The sequence below is a fragment of the Osmerus eperlanus genome, chromosome 25 (genome assembly GCF_963692335.1).
Source record: "Osmerus eperlanus chromosome 25, fOsmEpe2.1, whole genome shotgun sequence".
Classification (NCBI taxonomy): domain Eukaryota; kingdom Metazoa; phylum Chordata; class Actinopteri; order Osmeriformes; family Osmeridae; genus Osmerus; species Osmerus eperlanus.
This window is the reverse complement of record NC_085042.1, coordinates 7,886,929-7,898,329: the sequence shown is the minus strand read 5'-3', so window position 1 is coordinate 7,898,329 and position 11,401 is coordinate 7,886,929. Positions and strand designations below refer to the sequence as shown.

The following is an 11,401-nucleotide window of genomic DNA, read 5'->3' as shown; positions in this document are numbered from 1 at the left end:
GTGCTGCAATCAGAATGTTCAGTACACAAAAAGGTATACAATACGATGGTCATATACTGTTATCCAAAGGCTGAACTCAAACTGGAATAGGAATGTGTTCTGATGATAGTCGTGTATGAGACATGACTAGGTATAGTTCAACCGGGCCATTAGTCGACCCAGGTTAACACCATTTATCCTTATCCAACAGTGCTGGCTGCAGGAGATATCCACAGCCATTAGGAATAAAGGAACCTTAGGGTTTGTCAAACAGGAAAGGACAGGCTTGGAGGCTAAGGATGACATCACTGATGTTCCGTGCAACCTAGTTCCCAATACTGTGTAAACGTGTGTAATGGCTTCTAATGGCGTGCATCGCGTTGCTTGTTGTTTGTAACAGTTCAGTGAAAAAATGCAAATAAGCTGAACACAGATTTTAAATTTCCAAATTGGATGTAAGGTATAACAGAAAAGTATACGAAGAGGCTTGTCCAAAACGTGATGTTTCTCTGACTCATGTCAATCTACTTTATTCACCATGAGCAGTAGGCGACTGGGTATAAAATTAGATGCGTGGCAGCTGAATATAAACGGTAGCTATTTATAAACCGTGGTCACTGAGACAATGTTCATGGCTTATAACCAAAGTGCTCTCCGCCATACAAATAAAGTGCGTAATGTTATCAATTTAATTTCGGTTCTGGTACACGCTTCAGAAACGAAAGAATAGCTGTCCAATAGAATGTGGGATGGGGTTAGGGCTGGAAGTCACAGTCGGGTCAAGTTTCACTCAGAAAATCAGGTTGTTCTTCAGGACCCTTTTTAACACCCATCTCCGCCCCCGTTTGGAGAGCCCCGGACCATTTCTCCAGGGGAGTCTAAAGGCATCAGTCCTTCCAAACTTCTGCTCACGGATGTACCGCAACTCTGGAAATACCATAGCTCATCATCTGCACAGAAAGCAACTTTGTTTGATTCCAAGGTTAAGTTAGGTATCTATCCTAATTCGCCTGTAGGAGTGAAAACAGACAATTACAGATGAGTTTTGGACATTTTCCAATATTTAATTAGGTAGTAGTCGTTTAATACTATTCTCAAAGCATACAGATGTACTAGAAAGAAAATGACGGATATCGTGTTGAAGTGCCTTGCCTTGGCGCTCATCATCAGCGCGCACAATGTGTCGGCAATCCAGCGGGTTGAGGAAGAAGTTGGGTCCAGTGACAGCGCTTCAACTCTGGCCTTTGTGTTCGATGTTACCGGCTCCATGTACGACGATCTCAAACAGGTGATAGAGGGCGCTTCTCGGATCCTGGAGAAAACTCTCAGCCGGAGGACCAGACCCATCAAAAACTTTGTCCTTGTCCCATTTCATGACCCAGGTAAATACTTATCATAAGCTCAACTGACTCCTGAACATTATGTCTTGCAACACATGTACAGTATACGTAATATAGTCTTTCACATGTCGTCCTCAGTTGTATTCATATTGGTAAATAAAGCTTAATTGTAATGAACAAAACCACCAGGGACCGCCATAACCAAACTGGCAAAACATCTTGCTTATGGTAGGCTATCAAGGAAAACACATTCAATGGTATATTATGATGTGTGATGTTTTAATTGTTTTAGCAACGATGTAGGTAATATACACAGCATCGGTACATTGTTCATTATATCAATACATTATGTTGGTGTACATTAGTTTGACACACATCTAAATGGCAAATATCTTGCTTCAACAAGATAGTAAAACATTTATGACAACACACAGTTCGGCTATATCATTCATACTGAGGGTACGTCTCAGCAGGGTCTTCACTTCCTTGACTAGGGGAAACCTGGAGCTTGAAACCAAGAGTTCTAATGGGGGGAGGGTGTTTGGTCGCTGATGAGAAGCATATGCTGTCTGCTTGTGTGTAATTACCCCAGTCACCCACCCCCCTCCTCGCCTCTGGTCCAGGCTGGAGGGGTGGGAGGCTGGAGGGGTGAGGGGCTGGAGGGCTATGAGGCTGGAGGGCTGTGAGGCTGGGGCCTGGGAGTTGTGGGGCTGAAAGGCTGGAGGCTGAAGTCCTAGGTGGAGAGAGGCTGGGGGCCGGGGTCTGAGGCCGGGGTCTGAGGCTGGGGTCTGAGGCTGGGGTGGAAGTGGGGTTGCTGCTCAACTCGACACACTGTGTCTCTGTTAAACATGCCGTGCCTCTGGGGTCCTTGTAAACTTCTAAGATTGCAAAGAAACTGTGTGAGTGACAAAGAGGTGTGACACTGCCAGTGTTTTTACAGGCCCCATGGCGGAGGAAGAGACAAAGGCTTCATCAAATGCATAGAAAGACAGTTTGAGAGATTGAGGGGCTGATTGACTGAATAAGGGCAACTTGACGCATCAAACACCCATATCACACACAGACACATACACACACACAGACACAGACACACACACAATCACACTGGCGGCATCTACCTTCTGAACCTCAGCACTGTAATCAAGGACTGCTAATCTATACACCACAAACAATGTGTCCTTTGTGTGTTGGTTCATGTTTACTGTGCCCATCATCCAGCCCCTGAAGGCTTGAGACTACCCCACAGCTGTAGAAGGAGAGGAAACAGACATCGTAGAGACTGCAAAGTAGCGCAGCAGTAAACAGAGCTAACGAGAAACCATTAGCATGTCGTCGTGGACAACACTCCTGTTAGGTGTCTTCCGAACACGTGAACACGCAGTTAGGAGGAGTCAGGTGGCTGAGCGGTTAGGGAATCGGGCTAGTAATCTGAAGGTTGTCAGTTCGATTTTTCCATGCAAAAATGATGTTGTGTCCCTGGGCAAGGCACTTCACCCTACTTGCCTCGGGGGGAATGTCCCGTACTTACTGAAAGTCGCTCTGGATAAGAGCGTCTGCTAAATGACTATAAATGTGAAAATGTAAATGATGTGGTGAAGTCGTATCCAGTAGAAGGGGATGACAGATATTGTCCAAAGAGACTGGAAATGCGATGGTGCATGTACCTTGGAGTGGCAATAAAACGAGTGGCATTTGGGCTCGTTGTTTAACAGATGTTTTGCCTGTGCCCCTCTGTTTACTAACGTCAATCTGCCAAGGTGTTGAACTAGGTGTCGAACTACTACTAGGCAACAGCAAAGGCTTTTGTGTGTAGTAGGAAGATTTCCTGGGTTGTAAAGAAGCACTTACATGATTAAAAGACCATCAAACATCTGTTCTAGACACTGTAACTAATCGGTGTCCTGTGATGACGCTTTGATTGGCCTTCCATTGATCATGTGTAACGTTACCTCCATCTGCGCAATGTTTCCCCTCAGACATCGGTCCGGTGTCCATCACCACTGACCCCAGGAAGTTCCAGCAGGACCTGCAGGATCTGTTTGTCCAGGTGTGTACCAGAGCAGCTGTGTGCACGCGCCTCTCAGGTTACAGGTAGACTGCTCCACCGTGTACAGCGTTCTGTACACGGCATCGAGGCGTGCTCCGTGCCGTCTGTAGACGGAGTTTAGGTTTGTTCCGTAGACCCCCCCCCCGAGTTCCGGATCCAGACGAGGAACAATGATCAAAGTAGCTGGGGATGGCCTCTGGGGCTGATGTCAGAGGGGGGATGTGTAACGCTAACCCTTCCTGCCCGCGTGTTCCCCTCAGGGTGGAGGAGACTGTCCTGAGATGAGTATAGGAGCCATCAAGAAAGCCCTGGAGGTCTCCCTGCCTGGCTCCTTCATCTACGTCTTCACGGACGCCCGGGCCAAGGACTTCCGGCTCAAAAGAGACGTCCTGCAGCTGGTGCAGCTCAGACAGTCGCAGGTAGAGCAGCCTGCAGGCCCAGCCAAGCCGGGTCCCCTTCATACCGCACACTGCGCAAACACCACTGAGACCGTCTAATCCTGCTTTAACCAACCGCCTTCTGTCATCTTCCAAGACAGGGAAATCATTTCCCTTGACTGTAACCAGAATGCGTTTGGGTGGGATTGGCGGTGTTGATCCGGACCCTGTACCCACTGTGTGCGCCCTGCCCTCCTCCTCTCTCCCCAGGTGGTGTTTGTGCTGACCGGGGACTGTGGTGACCGTTCCCAGCCGGGGTACCGTGCCTACGAAGAGATCGCCGCCACCTCCTCAGGACAGATCTTCCACCTGGACAAGCAGCAGGTCAACGAGGTGAGGATGCCTTTTAAAGGAGGAAAAAAAGCAAAGGTTTTTGTGACTGTTTGCAGTCGTGGATGTGCCGTCGCCGGTGTCGTGAGAGTCGAGTTGCTCCTTGACATGGTCTGCAGCGTGTAACTGTATCTGAGCCGGGGAAAACAAAGTCAGCCCGCCTCAGTAGTTCCCTGTCAGACTTTAAACAAGCCAGCTTCCTCTCAGAGAGACAGTGGTATCCTGCGTGTCGACACAGGACATTGCTGGGCTTGGGCGAGGGCTGTGACATGATCCAGCGCAGTAGGACTGTTCACTGCGGCCCACTGAACCCCTGAACCTACTACTGATTAGGCGCGTGTGTGCGCGCACTTGCGTAGGTCTGCTTTATTTAACATCATTTGAAGTGTGTGTGTGTGTGTGCTGCTGGTGGTGTTTTGGGCCTGGGTCTGTTAACCCTCTGTATAACCTCCACCGGTCTTAGAGGAGTGCCTAAATGTCATTCCTGTGTGGCGGTCCTTTATCGGGTCTGACGCAGGCTGGAATTTGGGGACCTTGGTTGGCAGTCCAGCTGACAGCAGTCCTCTCTCACACCCTGACCCCCAGCTGACCCCCAGCTGACCCCCAGCTGACCACAGAGTGCCAGACCAGGCTGGAGTGCGTTATGAATGTTCAGCAGTGACCCAACTCACATGTGCAGTTCTCCAGCTGAATCTCTAGCTGACTACAGTAGAGACAGGTACTGGAACTGAGAGACACATTCATACGCAACGGCATAGTCGCTTATACGTCCTGGATGGCTGTTATTTAATGTATGTATCAAAATCATTTTATCCTTAAAAATCACCTTAGCACCAAAAAATCAAACTTAAATCTTCCCAATTAACATGAGCTTAGGCAAATCAAATATACACCGTTTTTTGTGGTCTCTGAGAAAAGCGGAGGGAAAACAGACTGCTTATTTTCTTCTCTAATCCCAGGATATGATCTGTCATGGCTAAACTCCCCACCACACACACACACACACACACACACACACACACACACACACACACACACACACACATACACTCACAGCTGCCCTGCTGAGCTGGCTCCAAGTCCTCAAACAACAGCCCATTGTGAGACTTGTGTGCACATTTCAACTGTCTGTAATCTAAAAAGATCTTCCAGTCAGCCGTGAACCCGCAACAGAACACTGATGTGCTGTCTAAGACTGGACTCAAGCTTGGAGTCTTTCAGAGCTTGGACCTAAACTAAGTTTGGAGTTTTTTTAAGATTGGACCAAAGCTTGGATCATCCATAATCCTGTTGGCTGTTGTCAGCTCTCAGTAAGATGTGGGGCATGAAAAGCTGTGAGGTTCCAGACTCCTGCATCGAGAATGGCTTCTTACATCAGCCTGCGTTCTGTATGTAGAACAGATGATATCAAGACAGGATATGATGTCATGAGTTCCGGCTGCACCCTCTAATCTACACTGGCTGCTTAAGATCACCTTGGCTCCACTTCCTCTTCCTCCAGGAACATGGCTAACCTTGTCTTGAGTATTCCCAAAGCAGGTAGACTCAGTAGTGAGGTAAAGGAACAGCATTGTTCCGAACCAGCGAAGCTAACCCCAGTTAACCTGCATCCCCTTGTCCTGTTCCCTGTGCTGCCGGAGAACAAAGCCTGACTCTGTAGCCAGTCTAGCCGCAACTCTTACACACAGGAAGACACATGTGGTCGACCCTTCCCTGAAGATGTCAGAGGATAAGACGAGGCAGGTGTGTTGACGTTCATATCGAGGAGGCGAAGTGGTTCCATCTGGGAGTGATTTGGTGTAATGGCTTGGTTCCTGGCACCCCATCGCCCTGCTAACACTGTCGGGGCTGGGCCTTAACCTCAGTTCTGGGGGATGCCGAGCCCTCTGTTAGGTGTCCGGTTTCCCTGTCTCCAACGCTATTGGACACCACTCCTGGAGGAGCAGGGGGAGGTTCTGAAGGAGCAGGGTGAGGTTCTGAAGGAACAGGGTGAGGTTCTGAAGGAGCAGGGTGAGGTTCTGAAGGAACAGGGTGAGGTTCTGAAGGAGAAGGGTGAGGTTCTGAAGGAGCAGGGTGAGGTTCTGAAGGAACAGGGTGAGGTTCTGAAGGAGAAGGGTGAGGTTCTGAAGGAAAAGGGTGAGGTTCTGAAGGAGCAGGGTGAGGTTCTGAAGGAAAAGGGTGAGGTTCTGAAGGAGCCGGGTGAGGTTCTGAAGGAACAGGGTGAGGTTCTGAAGGAGCAGGGTGAGGTTCTGAAGGAGCAGGGTGAGGAGACCTTGAGACAAGCTCTGTGGGAGGATGAAGGAGCGGGGGGGGTGTCACCTCGGCCTCAGCTGATCCCGTGGCTCTCAGCTTCCCTTCACGCTTCCCAGAACAGGACGAGCTTCTTCCTGACACAGCGCCTGGTGTCTCTTCAGCTGAGACCTGCCGGATGAGGTTTCAAAGACCCGCAGATCCCCAGGCCTCCCCCACAGCCCCGAGGAGGCCAGGGAGGGAGGGAGGGAGGGAGGGAGGGAGGGAGGGAGGGAGGGAAGGAGGGAGGGAGCAAGGGAGGGAGGGAGGGAGCAAGGGAGGGAGGGAGGGAGCAAGGGAGGGAGGGAGGGAGGGAGGGAGGGAGGGAGCAAGGGAGCCAGGGAGGGAGCAAGGGAGGGAGGGAGGGAGCAAGGGAGGGAGGGAGGGAGCAAGGGAGGGAGGGAGGGAGGGAGGGAGGGAGGGAGCAAGGGAGCGAGGGAGGGAGGGAGGGAGCAAGGGAGCAAGGGAGGGAGGGAGGGAGGGAAGGAGGGAGCAAGGGAGCAAGGGAGGGAGGGAGGGAGGGAGCAAGGGAGGGAGGGGCAGCGTGTTCTTGAAAACACACCTTGGCTCCCAGACAGCAGTGAGGTTGGTCTCTGAAGCCTGGCCTGTTGTCCATACTTGGGCCCAGATCACTGTCCTCCCCTCCCCGGCCGTGGGGATGAAATGGACCCCCCCCTGCGGCAGATGTAGGTCACCCCGAGCGGTTTCCTGCTGGACTGGGAGAGAGAGAGCTACACATGTGGCAGCTGTTTCCAGTTGTAAAACCGTTCCAGAAACCAGCTGCTGTCAGCACTGATACACAGAGCAGAGGCCTGCTAATTAAATTATCAAAGGCTCGGCCCTGGCCCGATTTTCTATGTTACTCCTAAATATATTAAGATTTGTTGCATTAACCTCCGTCCCAGAGGGCTTACTGCTGCAGTGTTCTTCGGATGCTTCATTATGGAAACGACGCAGCCAAGATGTCTAAGGACCATCAGAACAAATCAAACACAAGGCCCCTGCTGCTTGTTAAGGTCTAAGAAGATGGAAAAGAAAGAGTCTGGTTGCTGAAACGAGACCCCTCGCTCTAATTCAGCCGGGTTTTCCCCCGAAGAGAGACAGGCACGGTTGATTTAACCCTGTGTCTGCACACAGTCCTTTCACCTCTTACGGTCGGAGCACATTCCAACGATATTTTCAGGATGGAATAGCCCACCGTTCAGGGGAGGGAAGAACCGTACTGTGATGTGTGTGATCAGGCCTGGGGGATCTGCTGCGGTTCCGCTCCTCATTGGTCCTGCAGAGGGAGAAATCGACCTTTATCTGGGAACGGGACGGCTGCCTGGCTTCTCATTCAGCCTGCTCGCAATCACCTATTTTAAGCCCATCCAAATTTAATGTTAACACAGAGGACAATGTTCGCATACTATCACGTACTGTGATCCCCCTCACTGACCCCCCCCCCAGACAGGGGAACCTGAGGATTCATCACTGCCAGGGCCCTCTCTATGACAGGAACTCCTCTGGAAGCTCACGCTGAACATGGAACCAAAACTGCACCTTATCTTACTGGCAGTTTAGCTCTTGTTTATGGAGAATCCCTTGGAGACGAACGTCAGCAATAAAAGAATGTGCGAAGACAAAGAACAGCTTGCAGGGAGTGTGTGTTTGTGTGTGTGTGATTGCGTGTGCATGCATGTGTGTGTATGTGTGATATATCTGTGCGTGTGCATGTGTGTGTGTGTGTGTGTGTATGTGTAATGTATCTGTGCGTGTGTGTGTATATGTGTGATATATCTGTGCGTGTGTGTGTATGTGTGATATATCTGTGCGTGTGCGTGTGTGTGTGTGTTTGTGTGATATATCTGTGCGTGTGCATGTGTGTGTGTGTATGTGTGTGTCATGTGTGTGAGTGCCCTGGCTCGTCACAGCCTCGGCCTTCCCGTGCCGTCTCCCTGTCGCGTTACTCCAGAGGGGACGGTAGAGCGGTCCAAGAGCGCCCGTCCAGCTGGGCTCTCAGTGAGGGTGTCTGTGCCCCCCTCTCCAGGTCCTGAAGTGGGTGGAGGAGACCGTCCAGGCCCTCAAGGTCCATCTGCTCTCGTCCAATCACGACAGCGCGCAGGAGAATCAGTGGGAGGTGCCCTTCGACCCCAGCCTCAGAGAGGTCACCGTGTCACTCAGTGGCCCCGCCCCCCAGATCCAGCTCCAGGACCCCCTCGGTGAGTCTCCGGCCCCCTGGTATTCAGTAAGCGTCCACCCTCCTGGCGGACCCGAGGACAGCACGTTGACGTGTGTGAGTGTGTTCCAGGCCGGACGGTCGGCGTGGAGGAGGGACTCACCGAGCTGCTGAACATCCCCAACTCTGCCCGTGTCGTCAACCTCAAGTTCCCACGGCCGGGAGCCTGGACTCTCAAGGTAAACCCTGACCCCCTGACCCCCCCCCCCCCCCCCCACTCCTTCTTCTCTGTGGTGTGGTGCACGCTGGAACAAGTGAGCTTGTCTTTACCCAGACGAGCTGTGGAGGACGCCACACTCTGAGGGTGACAGGAGTCAGCAAGCTGGACTTCAGAGCCGGGTTCTCCAGCGTGCCTGTCTCTGAGTTTAACCACACGAGGGAGAGACCTATAAAAGGTGATTTCTGTTTCCACATGGTTTTATATCATCACACACATGATCAATAATAAGAAAATAGTATATGTACATGTGTTATTCCATCCTGAAAATATCGTTGGAATGTGCTCCGACCGTAAGAGGTGAAAGGACTGTGTGCAGACACAGGGTTAAATGGGTTTGGTTTTTTATCAACATCAGAGATGTCGTTATGTCACTGCATACTTCTATTCTTAAAAGAAAACAAAAACATAATTATTCATAAGTATTCAGTGGCATAACGACATCTCTGATGTTGATAACAAACCAAACCGTTTCAAAATCGGTTGAAAATTGAGCAAGTTATGGTCATTTACAAAGTACATGTAGCATCAACACAATGTTATGGGTGAGCGAGTTGACTGTCGCAAGATGGCCGCCGTGTGCGGACGTTCTAGACTCCGCCGCATGACATCTAGTGTGTCCCAGGTGTCCCGGCCCACATGTTGCTGAAGTGTACGGGTCTGGAGGCTCCAGGCCTGCTGAGCTACGTGGAGCTGGTGTCTGGATCAGGGCGCTCCATCCGCACGCTCCCCGTGCCCCTGCCCTCTGACGGGGGCCGCCGGGGGCTCTGGGCGCTGCCTGAGTTCCGGACCCCCTCCCAGAGCTTCTTCCTCAAGGTGACGGGCAAGGACGAGGAGGGCTACCGCTTCCAGAGACTGTCCAGTGTGTCCTACACCAACATCATCCCAGGTAGGACCCCTCCCAACTCCACCCCACCCCTGTGGTCACCTGAGTTCCAGTCAACCTCTGACCTCTGTCCCCCCCCACCCGACACAGACCCCCCTGCGGTGAGCATGCCCACTGCGGTGAAGGGTTTTTACATGCAGCCCGCTGTCATTGGCTGCTCTGTGGACAGCGACGTTCCCTATAGGCTGAGGTTCACCAGGGACGGGCTGACCCTGGGAGAAGAGAAACAGTTTCAGTGAGTCTACTTCTTGTGTTGGGACATGTCTTCCTGTGTGTTCCTGAACTTTAGACTTCCTTTAAGACATCCACATTCACCGACTGTTAGGACAGATAATGAGGTAACTGACCGGTATTTGTGTGCTGTTGCCAGGGCTGCAACACATTAGTGCTGACAATGCCAGCTGCATTTTATTGGTGCATCAATCAGGAAACGGGTATACACAAAAGAGTCTGTGTACATTACACGTTTCACTATGTCATCTTGGAAACAAAGTTAAGAACGCCTTTTATTCCCCTGACACTCTGTTTTGAATTACATCCCTGAACCGAATCAGGCGCTTGTTGAAAGGTATTTCTGTTCCATGTACCAGCCAGGCTAGTGGTGTGTGATCTCAGATAGGGTTCCCATGAGAACTCTCCCGGTCACATGACTGATCCCTGTTGACAATTGGCTCCCAGGTTCTCGGCCAGAGCATCATGGGAAATCCCCCAGGCCTCAGGCGATGACGAGGGAGCGTATGAGTGTGTCGCTCAGAGCAGCGCTGGGCTGGGACGAGCCCTCACACAGCTCACGGTCAGAGGTATGTCAAACACATGAACACGCACACACACATGAACACATTCACGGACTCGCAGACCACAGAGGTAGCGAAATGTTGAAATCCATCCCAGAAATCCTTATCTCCGTTTAATACACCCCGCCTAAACACCGTACTGTAAGAGCCGCATCAGACGATCTCGTAGGTTTAGTGTCTCACGATGCTCACTGTGTCCCCCCCGGTGTCTCACGATGCTCACTGTGTCCCCCCCGGTGTCTCACGATGCTCACTGTGTCCCCCCCGGTGTCTCACGATGCTCACTGTGTCCCCCCCGGTGTCTCACGATGCTCACTGTGTCCCCCCCGGTGTCTCACGATGCTCACTGTGTCCCCCCCGGTGTCTCACGATGCTCACTGTGTCCCCCCGCGACACAGAACCTCCTCCGGCGCTGAAGGCCCCCGTCAACATCACCTCGTCCGTGGGGAGCACAGCCACCCTGTCCTGCCGGGTGGAGGGGTCCATGCGCCACAACTTGACGTGGTGGAGGCAGGGGCGGCCTCTCCTGGCCCGGGGGGGCAGGGTGAGGACGCTGGGGGATGGCTCCTCCCTGGAGGTGAGCGGGGTGAGGCTCCAGGATGCGGGGGAGTACCAGTGCGTGGCCACCAATGCCCACGGAGACAGCAGGATCTCCTTCTGGCTCCTGGTCCCAGGTACGGTTCTGGGTGCCTCCGCGAGGCATTCATCTGCTGGAACGTTTAGCCAGGCTGGCTTCCTCCTTCGAGACCTCTTGTCATCTGGTTTCCATCTCAGCCCAGCTCCTACCCCCCCCTCCCCCCTCCCCACTCCCCCCACACCCTCTCACACACACACAAACACCCATACTACCCCGTACATGGACTC

General features: G+C 52.1%; 1 protein-coding gene across 1 annotated transcript in view; it reads left to right on the top strand.

The window, feature by feature from the left end:
- The first annotated feature begins 495 nt into the window (after nucleotides 1–495).
- hmcn2 (hemicentin 2) overlaps nucleotides 496–11,401 on the top strand; it is a 50,224-nt gene continuing 39,318 nt past the window's right edge. Inside the window, exons 1-11 of the mRNA XM_062451952.1 lie at nucleotides 496–1,361; nucleotides 3,296–3,366; nucleotides 3,627–3,785; nucleotides 4,014–4,136; nucleotides 8,452–8,623; nucleotides 8,713–8,819; nucleotides 8,915–9,035; nucleotides 9,483–9,746; nucleotides 9,834–9,978; nucleotides 10,422–10,543; nucleotides 10,936–11,211. Of these exons, the coding sequence (XP_062307936.1) occupies nucleotides 1,103–1,361; nucleotides 3,296–3,366; nucleotides 3,627–3,785; nucleotides 4,014–4,136; nucleotides 8,452–8,623; nucleotides 8,713–8,819; nucleotides 8,915–9,035; nucleotides 9,483–9,746; nucleotides 9,834–9,978; nucleotides 10,422–10,543; nucleotides 10,936–11,211 (1,819 nt within the window). The 5' untranslated portion in view covers nucleotides 496–1,102. The remainder of the gene's footprint in view (nucleotides 1,362–3,295; nucleotides 3,367–3,626; nucleotides 3,786–4,013; nucleotides 4,137–8,451; nucleotides 8,624–8,712; nucleotides 8,820–8,914; nucleotides 9,036–9,482; nucleotides 9,747–9,833; nucleotides 9,979–10,421; nucleotides 10,544–10,935; nucleotides 11,212–11,401) is intronic.